Consider the following 18,678-nt stretch of genomic DNA (forward strand, 5'->3'; position numbering starts at 1 on the left):
GCACACTGTTTGTCATTACTAGTGGACATAAATTAACTAGTGAGTGTGTGAACATTTTTTTTATGGGAGGTTACGGCATGTTATGTTCCACAGGACCAAAATTGTCTATAGTTGAAGAAACAGCCACTAAGAGTTAGTGAAAAAACAACAGCAAGAGAGTAGATAAAAAAGACATAAAGGCACATGGAATTTAAAACAATATTCTGAAATAACAAACCAAAAAAAACGAAAAATTATTTTGGCTTTCTACCTTTACCCGCAGATAGGATTCAGTCACTAAATTAACTGTGCTGTCTTTGTGCTTTTGTTCAGGCCTGGAATGCTCAGCTGTATCCAATCAGCAGAGTTGCTGAATGCGTCATTTGGATTGATGTGGCTTTTCATTACGGCATCTCCAGGTGTCACTCTGGCATTCACATCATTGCCACGGAAATAGCAGAATGCTCTGCGGTCCTGAAAGCAAGCATGACCCAATAATAGTCAGGTGTAATAGAATGTTTCTCTGGCACTAATTGTCTCTGGCTGGCCTCTGGTGAAGCCATCAGTTCTGGGGTTTGGGGTGTTAGCACTGTTTTGTTGTGTCATGGTCAAACTCTTCTTGATTTTTATTAGCTATCTTTTAAGAAAGTGGACCTATCTGAGCAATGCAATGGTTAAATAAAGAATTAATAAAGCTATACTTTGCAACGACCTTCAAGGAATAGTTTGCTCAAAAATGAAAATTATTTTTAGTCACCTTTTTTCATCAATCCATCCCTCCATCCAAACCCAACCACTCTTTCTATCCATCCATCCATCCATCCATCCATCCATCCATCTATCCATCCCCAATCCCTCATCTATCCATTCATCTATCCATGTATTTATGTTTTATATATTTATCCATGCATCCACACAAACCCAACCCCTCTTTCTATGTATCTAACATCCATCTATACATCCATCCATCCCCAATCCCTCTATCTATCCATTCATCCATCCATCCATCCATCCATCCATGTATTTATGTTTTATCTATTTATCCATGCATCCATCCAAACCCAACCCCTCTTTCTATCCATCTATCCATCCATCCATCACCAATCCTCTATCTATCCATTCATCCATCCATCCATTTATTTATGTTTTATCTATTTATCCATGCATCCATACAAACCCAACCCCTCTTTCTATCCATCCAAACATCCATCTATCCATCCATCCACCCTCAATCACTCTATCTATCCATTCATCCATCCATATATTTTTTTATCTATTTATCCATGCATCCATCCCTCCATTCAAACCCAACCCCTCTATTCATCCATCCATCCATCCATCCATCCATCCATCCATCCATCCATATATTTATCTTTTTATCTATTTATCCATTCATCCATCCAAACCCACCCCATCTATCTATCTATCTATCTATCTATCTGTCTGTCTGTCTGTCTGTCTGTCTGTATATCCATCCTTCCTTCAGTCCAAACCCAACCCCTCCATCCATCCTTCCATCCGTGTACATTGTGGCATTTTCAGTGCAAATTCTTCTGTATTTTATTTTTTAAATACTTAAAATTTTTCATGCAGGTCTATTTTTGAAAATGGTTACCTATTCATTTCCCCACTTAATCAAAACCTGTAATCATTACACAGTTATGATATATTAAAAACACAGCTTTGTAGTGCTCTTTTTGTCATGATTTGCATAAAGTGGCATTTGCTGCATTTCTCTTACCGCCCTCTTATTTCATGTTTTCATTAAAATGTGGCCTGTCTCCATGGTGATTGTTGCCACAAAGTGCTAAAAGAAATCACCGGTAATCATGCTGCAATCAACAATTTTTGAATGAAAGGAATACAAAGTCAAAGTGTATATTGAAGGATGTATAAGGCAGTGGACAGAAAGTAATAAGCAGGCTAAAATCTGTATTTTTTACCAAATGATCAGATTTAAAAGCCTTGGTGTACACTGTCAACTCATTAACAAAACTGAATTTGGGCATGTTTTGTTCCTCTGCTTTTGGAATTTTAATAGGGTTGGGAACTGAAAACTGGGTATGGTTGCACTAGCTATGGTCTTAATTAGGATATAAATTTCAAACTAAGTGCTTAGTAACTACTAGTTAGTTTGTAACTAATGCAGTGTTTATTAGTGCTTATAACCAATGGAGTGGTTCAATACAAGTGAAGCTCAGTCATCAGCATTTGCAGCAATGTTGATTACCACAAACATTAAATGGAAGTGAACAGGGCCAATTTATGGAGGGTTTAAAGACAGAAATGTGAAGCTTAAAATTGTATAAAAGCGCTTGCATTAATTCTGTTAACATTTGTGTATTTGATTGAACTGTGGGTTTTAGGGTTTGTTGAAATTATATTGTCATGGCAACGAAGTTATAAAATTGTCTTTAACTTTAGACAGAAAAGGTCAAAATGTGTTGTGTAGGGTGTCTTGGACAGGCATTAGTAAAAAAAAAAAGTCACTAGCACAAACATGAACATCAGCATAGCATCACGGCTGCAGGTCATTTTTATGAATTAGATCGCTTTCTATAAATAGCATATTTATAATGCATTTGTAATGTCTCATAGAATGCCTTATAATGAAATAACTATACATAATCCTTCCACAATTATAATACATTATAATATTACCCATTCGTATTTATAACTTAGACTATAATGCATTGTAACATGACCAACCTCAAAAACGTGTCAGTAGCTCTCAAAAAAATATGTTTCTTTTTATTATGTGCATTTTTACATAACTTCCATTATTTAAGCTTGACTTGCATTGTATTTTACAAGGTTGTGTATTGACCGTTCATAAGAAGACAATGATTTTGTAGCTTTACTTAAAGCATACCAAGACCAGGTGTATGATCACTTCATTTAGTCTTCTGGCTCTTTAAACTATTCTGGTTTTGCCTGATATATATGTGTATATATGTGTGTGTGTATATGCAAAAGTCTTTGCACATGAGATGCTTCACAAAATTATTTGTCATAAGATGGTTATTTATATTTTAAGCTTTAGTGTGCCAATAGGAAATATACATTTTAGACTCCCAAACATTTATTTAGCAAATAGAATAGAATAGAAGAACAGGGAGCCCAGCAACAGATGGCATGGTCCCCCTGAGCCCCCCACTGAATATTGTGTCAGTCTGGGATTACATAAAGAGACAGAAGCAATTGAGACAGTAGAAAAAGGTAGAAGAACTGTGGCAAATTCTCCTTTCTGCCAACAACCAAGAAAAACTGTATCCAGATGTATCTAGGAGAATTGGTGCTGTTTTAAATCAAAGATGGTCACACCGAATATTGATTTAGCGTTTTTTATGTTTACTGGACTTTGTATGACGTTAATTGATAAATGAAAACTATATATGGCATTATCTTTGAAGACATCCCCACTATGCAACATTTTCCCCAAGTGCCTAAAACATTTGCACAGTACTGTGTATATCAATTGTACCATTGAATAGAATGAAACAATTTATGTATGAATGAATTTATGAACAATTTACACATAGGTTTGTTGTTCTTTTGTTTCATAAATAAAGCCCTTTAAATGTAATCATAATCTTTAAACTCTTTATGATTCCCATCCCTAAAATTATAAATGTTCTTGAATTTCATATGGGGTTTGAATACCCCATATGAAGCCCAAAAATGCTGACCTATGGATTTTTCTTTCCAGACTGAAGACATGCAGTGGCCTAGTGGTGAAATGGAAATACCCAGCTCAGTTTGCAGCCTACCCTGTAAGACGGGCCAACGCAAGAAGATGGTGAAAGGCATGCCTTGCTGCTGGCACTGCGAACCCTGTGACGGCTACCAGTACCAGTACGACGAGACTTCCTGCAAACTGTGTTCCTACAACATGCGTCCAAACCCCAACCGAACGTCCTGCCAACCCATTCCGATTGTCAAATTAGAGTGGCATTCTACCTGGGCCGTCATTTCGGTCTTCCTAGCCATGCTCGGAATCATCGCCACCATCTTTGTCATGGCAACATTCATACGTTACAATGATACCCCAATTGTCCGAGCATCTGGCAGGGAGCTTAGCTACGTTCTTCTAACTGGGATATTTCTTTGTTACATCATCACTTTTGTAATGATCGCCACACCTGATGTCGCAGTTTGCTCCTTTAGACGGATCTTTCTAGGATTGGGAATGTGTATTAGCTACGCCGCCCTTTTAACCAAGACGAATCGTATTTACCGGATCTTCGAGGAAGGCAAGAAGTCCGTTAGTCCACCTAAACTGATAAGCCCGATGTCTCAGTTAGCCATAACGTCAAGCCTCATCTCCTTCCAGCTCTTAGGGGTTCTCATATGGTTCGGGATAGATCCTCCGAACACCATAATCGATTACGATGAGCAGAAGACCATTAACCCAGACAAGGCTCGAGGGGTTCTCAAGTGTGACATTACGGACCTACAAATCATTTGCTCTCTAGGATACAGCATTTTACTGATGGTTACATGTACAGTTTATGCCATCAAGACTCGAGGAGTTCCGGAAAACTTCAACGAAGCCAAACCTATCGGCTTCACCATGTACACCACGTGCATTGTGTGGCTAGCCTTTATCCCTATTTTCTTTGGGACGGCACAGTCAGCTGAAAAGGTAACATATTTGATATATTTTTTTTATTTCCAATTTCAACAATTCTGCTTGCAAAAACAGTTTAAAGTGGTTTAAGTTGGTTTAGCTGGTCTCCCAGCCTGGCCAAGCTGGTGTTTAACTGGTTGGCCAAGCACCCAAAATCTCTCTAAAACCAACATAAAAGACCAGTCTTCTAGCATGTCCAAGCTAAGAGACCAGTTAACCACAAATGAAGATGAGTTGACTCTAGAGCTGCTTCCGAATTCCCATACTGTAAGAGCATGTACTGCATTTTATGAAAAACGTACTTTTCAGGTGTGTAAAAAAAAAAGCTAAATTCATTATTTTAGGTATACAGGTGAGTAGTATGAATATGTTCTTGGACATCATACAGGAATGTTGGTATTGTGCTGTGAACTGAATCTGTGGCATAGTAACAACAACTTCAGTAATCTAGTCTTGTTTAGTCTCCACCGTTTTATTAAAATACTGATATCTCAGATTATGAAATTGTGCAATTGATGCACACTTCAGAATTTTGCCGGATGTAGGAGGTCATCCGGGTATTTCTCACCCTCTGTTTTTTGAATACCGGTACTGAGGATTCGGACACCCTACTCCACTGACATACTGCTTTTGGCACACTTTAACCTCATGTGACGCCCCGTAAACATGTGTGGACATTGTATTTTGGCTTACGCAATGCATATTTGACATTTATTTAAACAAATTGATCTCAGTTCAGAAGACTCTGGGCTGTCAGTTAAGGGCTAAACTTTCAAAGTTCTGTGTCATGTGACAAAACAACATGGTGCCAATAACAGTGGAATTTGTCTTTGGGAGAATCGGCTAAGACTAAGTCCACCTTAATCGAGACTTAAATTAGAGTCAAGTCTAAAGGGGGGCCGAGTAGGACTCAAGGACGGATCCATAACAGCCGAGTCCAAGTAAATCTTTTAAAGAATAAAAATTTTAATTACAACTGCAAACTCAACACTAAGCCATTACATCAATAGTTTTAAGCTTTGAACCTTTACAAATAAGCAAAACTATGTGTCAATGTCAGGGTTGCAATTATATATTATTGATATAGTTGTACTCAAGAACATACTCAAGTCCAGATTCAAGTAAACCAACTGTACTACATAAATCATCAAGCTGTATTGTACAGTAGGATTTTCGATCAGGGATCAAATAGCAAAACCAATTATAGTTCTTGCAGTCAATGGAATCACTTTGAGATCCAAGAGTATCGGATTCTAGTATCGGATTCTGCAGTGGGATCGAATCTTGCAAGTCCAGATACAACTGTGCTCTTGGACAAGCAATAAATGCAGATTATCTACCTGTACAGATTTATTTTTTATTTTTTTGGTAAAAACCTGATTAGTCTTTTAAGTCTTTGCAATTGAAAGCATAGCAATCTTAGTGCCAAATTTTCCTTCATTTACTTTTAGCCTTTTTGGGGCATGAATATTTTACTTTCTATAATTCCCTTCAAGGCAGCTAAAAGTCTAACCTGGTGCACGCATATGGTTTTCCACTCAATTTCAAATCCATTTGCGGGCTGATGTTACTGTAATGGCTCTATTTTATAATACCTGTTTGCAAGCTACAGGCAATCTAGACTCCGGCTTTTGTACCTCAAAGATCATCCTTTCCTGAAGAAGTGAAAAATTATATTTCAATGCGGGGAGAGGGTTGCCTTCTCTGGTAGAATAAGGGCAAACAGGTATTAATACCACAGTTAAGAATCAGAATCAATGTCCCACAACAATCTTTTAAAAGACATTTCATTAGCATAAGGATATTTGCTCATTATCTGCATACGAGACGGATGGCTTTGGTTTTTTCCCCTCAGTGGCGGTACTGCAAAGCAATTACCTAAATAATAGAGCAAACTGATTTGAGCGTGTACTGACGTTGGATATGATGATGGGGTCTGACAACAAAACATTCCCATTCATTTAACCAATTCAATTACGTTTAAAATAACTCAGAGGGTGTCAAGTCTTGGTTAATATGTTATAGAGCACAACAGTCGGATTCCTGAAGGAAAAGTCATATAACGCATAAACAATAAAGTTTTGACCTTTTAAAACAGACCTATCATAAGCTCTGAGGTTTTCTAAATATTTGTATATATTTCTGTTGAAGTCAGGGTTAGGTCTGCTTGAAAAAAAAATATGTCAAAAAGAGAAATTCCTAGTGAAGAACTACACTACCCATAATTCTGAAGTGAGATCCACCAATCAGATACATCACTGTAACTACAGAAACAGAAGTAATGGTTAACAGCGACCGCCTACTACCATAAAGCTTTGTAAATGATCTAATCGAGTCCTTTATAGTCTCAAAACTTCTTACAATATGTATTTGTATTTACGTATTGGACAATTAATAAATTAAGCGTAATTGTTTTTATACTTATAATCAATTACTCAAAAGACATTTTATACCTGCTGTGTACATGTGGTGTATCCGTATGTTGTTTACGATTGTCAACCAATAATATAAAATTAAACAAATCACATTAGCTGGGCTTCCATACACATAAATTTTTGCTCATTTTGGAATTTTGCATAAACAATGCTTGATGGAAACACAGATATATGGAAAATAAAATCTCTAAAATGAACTAAAAAATGTAATCACTCGCTTGACGTGGATATATATTTTATTCCATAAGAATAAATACATGCCCATAATTTATGACAGAAACACATTGACTGAATAAAATCCTAGAATTTATACAAAATTTTTTTTTGTCATATTGTGATACCAGCATGCTATAATATTACAGTATCCATCCATGTTATGGTCTCTGTTGTGTTATACAGTGGGGGAAAAAGTATTTGATCCCCTGCTGATTTTGTAAGTTTGCCCACTGACAAAGAAATGAACAGTCTATAATTTTAATGGTAGTTTAATTTGAACAGTGAGAGACAGAATAACAACAAAAAAATCCAGAAAAATGCATGTCAAAAATTTTATAAATTTAATTGCATTTTAATGAGGGAAATAAGTATTCAATCCCCTCTCAATCAGAGATTTCTGGCTCCCAGAGCTGTGTCTGAAATCGCCCACTCGTTCACTCATTCACTATTTCCTATATAGTGAATGGCTGTGAGTGCACTATATTTCAGCATTGAGTGAACGGAAACGAGTGAGCGATTTCAGACGCTGACGTAAATTCTATGCGTCAGAGAACACTCGGGAGCTGTCGCAGACATTTGTCATGAACATTTCACCTGTGTGGCTTCTTGAATTTGATAATCTAAAAAAAAAAATAAAAAAAAAAAAAAAAATTTGATAATCTCTGTAATCTTTATATAGTTATAGTTTATATATATAATTTTATAATGGGCAATTAAATATTTTATTTTTGCATTAATAAAAATACAAAAAATTCAATGATCATAATACAGTTAATGTTTTCACTTGTTCATTTGATATGCGTATTACATTAATGATAAATTACTTCAATTTGTCATGTTTAGATTTTATTTTTCATAAAAAAGATAATAACTATCTGTTAAAGATAAAAATAATGAAAACGCTATTGCACGCTCCTATATATCTTATTAAAACAAATTGTAGAAAAGTAAACTACCAACAAAAACCAACCTAAGTGCACAAGCACACCTTTTCAGCTGGGTTCTTCTTATCGGTGTCCTCCATCCGAGTCCAGAGGCAAACTTGATGCAACTCTTTGTTTCTGGTGAATTACATTTTCTAGTGAAGAAAATTTTATTTTACACAACTTTGAGGCATGCGTTGTTGGCTCGTCGACGCCACCCATTGGTAATAATTATTAAGACAAAATAAATTTAGCTGTAAACTAAATAAATGAAGAATAGATCCATTGAACTCTTAAAAACTTATTTTCTTAAATCACATATTTAAAAACTTAGTTTAAAGTTGACTGTATTTTGTCTACATAAGATAAGCTAATAAAATATAGTGTTCAAAGTTGAAGTTAATACACTGATGTCAGTAGATAATTTGTGTATCTTATGTTTATATAAATAAATAAAAAATAATGTCCAGAAGAATGGATTACACATTTAACACACTATAGTGTGAGTGTGTGTGTATATATATATATATATATATATATATATATATATATATTTATTTTAACTCCATAAAAATAGAAACATCCCTTTTCAGGCACTGTATTTTTAAAGAATTTTGAAAAAATACAAATAACTTTACAGATCTTTATTGTTTCCATGCTTGTTCAATGAACCATAAACAAATAATGAAAATGCACCTGTGGAATGGTCATTAAGACACTAACAGCTTACAAATGGCAAGGTCACAGTTATAAAAACTTAGGACACTAAAGAGATCTTTCTACTGACTCTGAAAAACACCAAAAGAAAGATGCCCAGTGTCCCTGTTCATCTGCATGAACATGTCTTAGGCATGCTACATGAAGGCAAGAGGACTGCAGATGTGCAGAGATAAATTCCACTGTCCATCGTCGAAGGAATGAGTGTTACACCGAGGCCTGTACTCTGGATCGATTTGGAGGTGGAGGGTCCGTCATGGTCTGGGGCGGTGTGTCACAGCATCATCGGACTGAGCTTGCTCTCATTGCAGTCAATCTCAATGCTGTGCATTACAGGGAAGACATCTTCCTCCCTCATGTGGTACCCTTCCTGCAGGCTCATCCTGACATGTCCCTCCAGCATGACAATGCCACCAGCCATACTGCTCGATCTGTGCGTTATTTCCTGCAAGACAGGAATGTCAGTGTTCTGCCATGGCCAGCGAAGAGCCCGGATCTCAATCCTATCGTGCACGTCTGGGTCCTGTTGGAACGGAGGGTGAGGGTTAGGGCCATTCCCCCCAGAAATGTCCAGGAACTTGCAAGTGCCTTGGAGCAAGAACTGGCAAATCTGGTGCAGTCCATGAGGTGGGTGGGTGGCTTCCTTAGCTCCTACAAATGATTTAGAAGAGAATGATAAATCTTACAGAGATTACTTATACATAACATTTTCATATAAAAAGGCTCTGACAGCATAAAGTCATTCAGTATGGTTTTAAAGGAATAGCTCATCCAATAATTATAATTTACTCTTCATTTACTCACCCTTAAGTGGTCTCAAACTTGTGCTCTGTGGAAGAAATTCATACAAATATTTTAGAGACATGATCGGTTTATCTCCATACAATGCAAGGCATAAAGGCACCAAAAAGGTTATGAGTAAGACTAATAGTTTTTTGATTAGAACAGACAAAAAAAACACTCCTTTTTCAGTATAAACCTTGACATAGTCTTGTAGCCCTAGATTTCATGCTCCAAGATTTCAAGTTTGATTACACTTCCTGACACCATCTAGCATTCTGGATAATTAATTGTTGAGTATGAGCTCTTCAATTGTCCTGAGTGGCGGAGTGAAGGAGGACATATGATATAAATAACCAAGGGCTTGTAAACGTTCTAAAAGGATAATTTGTAAATTTAGATATTATCTGAATTTGTGAAATGTATGTACATATCTGTAATATCAAATAGATACATTAATGCATTACTAAAAAAAGCTACTTTTATGCATCATTAAAAAAACATCTTGCAGATGAAGCAAATTATGTAAATTTACAAGCAGAACTGCATATATTATTAAGATGAATTTACCTTGTAGGTTAAATTTTTCCCACTTTGTGGCAGGGGTTACCACACCAAGCAACCCCATCTCTTTCAGAACAGTTCTGTAGTACATGTAACGTAATAACGTAAATATTACTATTTACTCATATAAAATGAAACTGAACTCTACTAATTTCTGAGGAAAAGAAATCTACAAACTCACTCCCATCCAAACAGGGCTGCGTTCCTGCGCCCAGAGAAGAGATGCCCATTGGCCATCCTGCTCATTATGAGACGCTTTACGTCTTCATCCATGCCTAAAACAATAGAAATCTTCGGTACATTATTTTCTAAGGCATATGCGAATACAGTAGTTACATGTTATAAATAATATATGTGAAGAATCCAACAAATTATCATTTGCTATGTGAAATCTCGACAGTAAAAATTACACTTGCTAGTTTCGAGTCAAAAATTGCATTTAAGCGGAGTTAGTGGCCAATTATAAATTAATCCATCAATATGTATAATTTTACTTAGTTATATCTTGCTACAGATTTATTTGTATTAATAAAATAGTTACTTACATTTGTAAAAGTTGCCGCCTCCGGTGTTTACGTCCGCCATTTGCAATTTTATTTTGCACTCTGCCGCGTCTCCGCGTTGGATTATGGGAAATAGGGGTCGGGAGAGTGTACATCGTATGTACCCTCGAAATCAGATTGCATTGTGGGTAAGAAAGAGTGAACAAATGTAGGGAATGAGATGTAGGGAATGAATTCGGACACCACTACAAAATGGCTGACACCCGAAATAGTGCACTATTTAGTGGATAGGGGGCGGTTTCGGACACAGCTCAGGTGTCCTTTAGACAGGTAACGAGCTGAGATTAGGAGCACCTGTTCACAGAAGCAATCATTCAATCAGGTTCCAAACTCTCCACCATAGCCAAGACCAAAGAGCTGTCCAAGGATGTCAGGGACAAGATTGTAGATCTACACAAGGCTGGAATGGGCTACAAGACCATCACCAAGCAGCTTGAGAAGGTGACAACAGTTGGTGTGATTATTCGCAAATGGAAGAAACACAAAGAACTGTCAATCTCCCTCGGTCTGGGGCTCCATGCAAGTTCTCACCACATGGAGTTGTAATGATAATGAGAACGGTGAGGAATCAGCCCAGAACTACACGGGTGGATCTTGTCAATGATCTCAAGGCAGCTGGGACCATAGTCACCAATAAAACAATTGGTAACACACTACGCCGTGAAGGACTGAAATCCTGCAGTTCCCGCAAGGTCCCCCTGCTCAAGAAAGCACATGTACAGGCCCGTCTGAAGTTTGCCAATGAACATCTGAATGATTCAGAGGAGAACTGGTTGAAAGTGTTGTGGTCAGATGAGACCAAAATCGAGCTCTTTGGCATCAACTCAACTCGCCGTGTTTGGAGGAGGAGGAATGCTGCCTATGACCCCAAGAACACCATCCCCACCGTCAAACATGGAGGTGGAAACATTATGATTTTGCCTTCCCTCTGCCAGGGCATTGAAAATGGGTTGTGGATGGGTATTCCAGCATGACAATGACCCAAAACACACGGCCAAGGCAACAAAGGAGTGGCTCAAGAAGAAGCACATTAAGGTCCTGGAGTGGCCTAGCCAGTCTCTAGACCTTAATCCCAATGAAAATCTGTGGAGGGAGCTGAAGGTTTGAGTTGCAAAACATCAGCCTCGAAACCTTAATTACTTGGAGAAGATCTGAAAAGAGGAGTGGGACAAAATCCCTCCTGAGATGTGTGCAAACCTGGTGGCCAACTACAAGAAACTTCTGACCTCTGTAATTTCAACAAGGGTTTTGCCACCAAGTACTAAGTCATGTTTTGCAGATGGGTCGAATATTATTTCCCTCATTAAAATGCAATTCAGTTTATACATTTGTTTGGTTGTTATTCTGTCTCACTGTTCAAATTAACCTACCATTAAAATTATAGACTAATAATTTCTTTGTCAGTGGGCAAACATACAATATCAGCAGGGGATGAAATACTTTTTTCCCTCACTGTATAGCCGTATCAATTTCTTGCTGCAAAAACAATCATAATCTAATTGCTTCATTCTTTTTATCTTTCTTTTATTCACAACTATCATTATTCTTATTACCACATGAGGATGCAGCTCTTCAAACGCTAATTAAACTAGGAAATCATGCTATGGTATGTGTACGCATAATGGCCCTGAAGAGAAACAGCTCTGGATTCCCATGACTATTACCTGAACCCAGCTAGGGGACGCTAGCGATGATGTACAATCCTGAGAGGCATACAGCAGGCTCATTAGAGAGAAGCAGCCTCATCTACGGCAGAGCCTGCAGCCGTGTGAAAACCTGACGTAAGCCAGGCGTCCCAGCTGAAAGTAACTGTGACATGCTGGCTTTGCTGCTTTTCATTACTTACCTTGGTAGAGTCATGCAAAATACAAATGAAGCTCATCCAATGTGGCAGAGATGCAGGTGCTGTGAAGTGTGTACACACGTGCATGTGTGTGAGTTGCAAGTACAAAGCAAAGGGAGTTTTGTGTAACAAGACTACCCAGATCTCACCTAAATGAATATAATGGCTTCTCTCAGCCGCGTTCATATACAGGCTCGGTGTTCGCTATAGTTTCTAAAATAAGGCACTTAGAAATGTTTTGAACTTGCTTTCATCTTAAGAATGACAAGACAGATTTGTGTCTTGTTCAGAATGCACAAAAAAGAAAATTCTACACATTACATTTTATGTTTCACTTTATTTTTAATTTTTTTAGGTTGTAGATTTGTATTGCTATTAGAATAGCATCTGCCTCTGGGGAAATTGGTGCAAAATAGCAAAGAAAATGGAAGTTGAGGCATTTATGGCTCTTTTGTTAAATGCAATTAATTACACTCTGACAACAGACAAAACACTCTGACGAACTTCATGTTTGCAAGCGTTTCAAATGGTATGCAGTGATATTGATGACATTCTCTGGCTTGTTGAGGGAAAAGTCACATTACTTTTTTAATGTGCATCTATTGTATATTCCTACATTGAAGAAAAATAATAAGTAAATATGGTAGAAAAAAAATTATGTACATTTTACTTTTCAAAAACTGGTGTTCCAAGCATGTACCGAGCTAGAATAAGTAATGAGTTTGCATGGTTTCACTGTGTGCAAGTTTATTTACACAATTTCTTGTACATATTTCTTGTTAAGTTTGCTAACAATTAAATGTGTTAATACGTCCAAAATGTGAAGTGTTTGCATATAATGCAGCTATATTATCCTGCAGCTCTTGCCTGGTTGCCCACTAAGCAGGGTTGAGCCTGGCCAGTACCTGGATGGGAGACCACCTGGGGATAACCAAGTTTGCTGCTGGAAGTGGTATTAGGGAGGCCAGCAGGCGATGCTTACCCTTCGGTTGTTGTGGGTCCTAATGCCCCGGTATAGTGACAGAGACACTATACTGTAAAACAGCACCGTTATTTGGATGAGACGTTAAACCGAGGTCCTGACTCTCTGTGGTCATTAAAAATCCCAGAGCACTTCTCGTAATGAGTAGGGGTATAACCCTGATATCCTGGCGAAAATTTCCCCAATTGGCCCTAATCTATCATTGCCTCCGAATTATCTCCATCCTTGAATTGTCTACATCACTCTACTCTCTCCTCTCCATCCATAGCTAGTGTGTGGTGGGCATTCTGGCGCACTATGGCTGCCGTCGCATCATCCAGGTGGATGCTGCACACTGGTTGTGGTTGAGGAGATCCCACTATACTATGTAAAGTGTTTTGAGTGCTTCGAAAAGTGCTATATAAATGCAAGGAATATATTAAATGATAATTAATTAATTATATAATGCGCATTTAAGTTAGATGTGTAAGTAAAAGTTACTGTATTGTTCAGTCATGACAACTCACAAAAATGTTGCATGTTAATGTGGGTATGACATATTGACAGGATATTGGTCTTGGCAGACTATACCTGCTAAGCTGCTGCAGAGCAAGTATGGAGACTTGCTACTGCTAGAAAATAAACAGACATACCGAGTTACGCATGTGGACATGCTGCTGCTGCAAAATTAGATAAAAAACAAGACGCACTGCATCAAGCATTTATGACATGCTGCAGCAATATTAGACATAAATACAATCCCCCGACAAAGCAGGGAAGCTGCACAAAATGCATAACAAATAAACAACAAAACACAACCCCCAACCATGCAGATCTATCACCAAGACTTGTGTACTGCTGCTGCTCTGAAGGGCCATGTGCACAAAGTATATGCTAGCAAGGTTTGCCTTGGCCACTGGCCAAATTATGTAATACTAACTACATTTCTATGTGTGCTTGGGCCTACTTAGCTGAATGGCTTAAATGTCTAGTGACCTGATTCATAATTTGTACTTGGATCTGGATAGCCCTGAACTTATTATCTGACTTTATTTAATCTAATGACCTAATATAGTGGCAATGTTAAAGATGAAGATTTTACCTTAAAACAATTAAAATGTATTTACAATAAATATGCAAAAATTGTGAAATAAAACGTTTTTATGTTTTTATGTGTATTTTCTCGTTGTGTATGGAAACCAAGCTATTGACTCGTGTTGTTTCAAATCCGTATGACTTTTTTTCTTCTTGCAAACACAAAAAAGTAATCTGAGTTAGAATGTCCAACCTTCTGTTTTCCATACAACAAAAGTGGATGGTGATTTCAGTTATTTACTGATAATGATTATTTAAAATTGTTATTCTCTGAATAACAAACATCATTTAAGTCACCTCTGCCTGTAGCTCTCAAATCTCTTTTGTTGCCGCGATTCTTCAAACTTGCCGCATTGTGATCAGTCATGTGACATACAAATGGTTTTTGTTCTGTTTCTTCACACAAAGGTGTCTTGTGACTTCAGAAGACTTGGAATATAGCATGCAAGGATTACTTTAATGATGTGTTTTTGACTTTATAAATCATCATCCACTTCTGTTGTATGAAAAACAGCAGCTCAAACAAAGATTGTGTGTGTGTGTGTGTGTGTGTGTGGGCACATCATTAAGGGTGAGCAAATGGTGACTGTATTTTCATACATTTTTTCAATTTTCTTTAACAATTGGTTGTAATTAAATAAAACAAGTGATTGTTTCAATCTGAATTACTGTTGTCTTTGACAACTGATAGTGATTATGTCTAGATGGAGGAACAAATAACTTCGGCAGCATTACTGTCTTTCTTTTTTTTTTGTGGTTTTCCCTGCTTTATGACTGATAGGTTGATTTTTGCACACACTGCAACAAAGTAGTCCCAGCTCAAGGCCTTTCCATTAAATATGAGGAATCTGTACTAGAGTAATCTTTAAAAAATATCTAGCATGAAAAAGAAGATCTTATTGAGCGGGGTTGGAATGTAGCTGAATTGCTCACATTCTATCACAAATCTATTGTGATACTATAGTATATTACAGTATGATGCAGTATGGCAAGTACCTTTTAAGGTGTATGTGTGCGTATTTGTACCATGCAATCAGACAATGGGCCTCAATCAGAAATCATGAAAATATTGAATTTATTTGTAATAATATTTGTTTTACATAAATAGTTGCATTGAATTGAAATGATAGAATGGTTTTGCAAATGTTTGACACAAATTTGTTCTCGTGCTTCATGAATAAGGGCCAATGTATAGCTATGATCTTTAATCAATATGATTGAAATCATTATCTGCAAAATTACTAAATGTAAATATACATGCTAATCTAATGTACTAATTGTACAGAATACAACAGTTACTTACACTACAAAAAAAACTGTATTTTGTCTTGTTTTCAAGTAAAAACTCTGAACATCAAGTTAAAATTACATGAGAAACAACATTACATAAGATAGTGACACTTGTTTTAGATAATGTAAGACAATTCTTGAAATAAATTATATTCCTTGATATAAATGTATTTATCATACTATTTTGGTATTTTTTTAATCCTTGTTTTAGTAATAAATCTAATAATACTTTTTGAGGTTTAGTCTGACATTGACAGCTAATGACCCTGCATCAGTGTGGAGAGCCTAAAACAACTTACTAACTACAAGACTCTTACCACCAACACTGTAGGGAACCAACAACTGGCTGACTTGAAAGGCACAATCTCACACCCCACACCCACTCTGACCTTCACTTCACACAAACACCAACACCTCATGCAACCCCCCTCCTCCCCCCTCCTGCTACTCAACCTGCACTTAAGATCTGTGAAGAAGAGGTGTGCCATGTCTTCTGAAAACAAAAGACAAGGAAAGCACAGGTCCCAGATGGTGTTTCACCCACGTGACTTAGATCCTGTGCTAACCAGCATCTTAACACTGATCTTCAATAGATCACTGGAGCAGTGTGAAGTCGCATGCTGCTTCAAAAACTCAATCATCATTCCTGTCCCAAAGAAACCAAAAATCACAGGACTTAATGACAATAGACCTGTCGCCCTGATGTCTGTGGTCATGGGACTGGTGTTGGTCCACCTTAAGGATATCACTGGACCCTTTCTAGATCTCTTTCAATTTGCTTATCGAGCAAACGGGTCTATGGAGGATGCAGTCAACATGGGATTGCATAATTTACTGCAACATCTGGACAGACCGTGGACATCAGTTTGGCTTTCAAAACCATCATCCCGTCTTTTCTTTAGACTAAATTACACCAACTCTCTGTTCCCTCATCTATCTGTCAGTAGATTACCATCTTTCCTATGGACAGGCAGCAGTTAGTGAGACAGGGGAAATTCACTTCCATCACCTGTACAATCAGCACTGGTGCCCCCCAGGGATATGTGCTCTCCCCTCTACACTTCTGCCTGTACACAAATCACTGCATCACCAAGGACCACTCTGTCATGCTCCTGAAGTTTGCAGACAACAATACTGTCATTGGCTTCATCCAAGATGATGATGAGTCTACATACAGAAGGGAAGTTGAACGGCTGGCTCTCTGGTGCAGTTAAAAACAACCTGGAGCTGAACATGCTCAAAGCAGTGGAGATGATTGTGGACTTTTAAGAAGATCACCCCAACATTGACCCCCCTCACTATTCTAAACAGTACTGTGACAGCAGTTGAGTCATTCAGGTTCCTGGGCACTATCATCTCACAGGACCAGAAGTGGGAGACCCATATTGTGAAAAAGTCCCAGCAGAGGTTGTACTTCCTTCGCCAGTTGAGACAGTTCAACCTGCCACAGGCACTGCTGATTCAGTTCTACTCAGCAGTCATTGAGTCTTTCCTTCAATAACTGTCTGGTTTGGTTCAGCTATGAAATCAGATATCAGAAGACTACAATGGATAGTCCGGACTGCTGAAAGTTTGCCCCCTGCCCTCCCTTCAAGAACTGTACACTTCCAGAGTGAGGACAAAGGCTGGAAAAATCATTCTGGACCCCACTCACCCAGACCAATACCTTTTTGAACTGTTGCCTTCTGGTCGTCATTTCAGAGCTCTGAGCACCAGAACCGTCAGGCACAGGAACAGTTTTTTTTCCCTCAGGCTATCTATCTCATGAACAGTTAAAATTTGTATTTTTATAAGTCTTATTGTGTATTTTCTATATACTTTATTTTATTTTCTATTCTATTTTTTTATTTTATTATTATTATTATCATCTGTCTTTTTGCTGTAAATTCCTTGTAAAATGTCCAGCAATAAAGCTGATTCTGATTTACCAGTGCAGATAGCGTCTTAACTGGATTAAACTGGATTGTTGGTGGTTAGTAAATAAAACTGTTTTTTTTTTTTGCGGTGACAGATAGCATACAAAAGATTATGAGTTCTAAAATACATTAGATACTGTACATTAGATATCATGAATGAACAATGAACAATAATTTTTTTCAGCATTTATTAGTCTTGGTTAATGTTATTTTATCAAATTACTATTGTTCATAGTACATGTTAGTTTATATTGAATTGACTGTTCACATATACAACCTTTAATGCAAAAATAAATAAGCAAATAAATAAAAATATATATATATGAAGGACTCATTGCTGGAAGTAAAAAAAACTTCAGCCAGTGTATTTGTCACCGTACTCCCATCACTTCATCTCTGTAAGTAACAATCCTCTGAAGACAGTCTTCCAAGCAATCTTCAAACAAACCTTGTTTTTTTGCCATGCTTTGAGCGTTTCAAGCCGGGTAGCTCTCTCTGCAGTCTGTTGATTTTATGCTAACATCTGTACTGCTGGAGGCCTTTCCTCATTGGATGTGAGGTCTGGGAAGTGATAGCACTACAGGAGTGGTGGTGGTGTAGTAGGCTAAAGCACATAACTGGTCATCAGAAGGTTGCTGGTTCGACCCCCACAGTCACCACCATTGTGTCCTTCAGCAAGGCACTTAACTCCAGGTTGCTCCGGGGGGGACTGTCCCTGTAATAAGTGCACTGTAAGTCGCTTTGCATAAAAGTGTCTGCCAAATGC

At 37.6% G+C, this 18,678-nt stretch overlaps 1 protein-coding gene and 1 long non-coding RNA gene across 2 annotated transcripts in view; one reads left to right on the plus strand and one right to left on the minus strand.

Moving 5' to 3' along the window:
- The window catches only part of LOC127641177 (metabotropic glutamate receptor 7-like), a 258,371-nt gene that overhangs the window by 199,338 nt on the left and 40,355 nt on the right, over positions 1-18,678 (plus strand). The window contains exon 8 of the mRNA XM_052123989.1: positions 3,689-4,624. Within this exon, the coding sequence (XP_051979949.1) occupies positions 3,689-4,624 (936 nt within the window). The remainder of the gene's footprint in view (positions 1-3,688; positions 4,625-18,678) is intronic.
- On the minus strand, positions 9,429-10,819 carry LOC127641181 (uncharacterized). The gene is made up of 5 exons (XR_007970149.1): positions 10,790-10,819; positions 10,426-10,519; positions 10,251-10,324; positions 9,705-9,729; positions 9,429-9,551 (listed from the first exon to the last, which is right to left on the minus strand). It is a non-coding gene; the product is annotated as an uncharacterized LOC127641181 (long non-coding RNA).

This window comes from Xyrauchen texanus, chromosome 50, assembly GCF_025860055.1.
Source record: "Xyrauchen texanus isolate HMW12.3.18 chromosome 50, RBS_HiC_50CHRs, whole genome shotgun sequence".
NCBI lineage: Eukaryota > Metazoa > Chordata > Actinopteri > Cypriniformes > Catostomidae > Xyrauchen > Xyrauchen texanus.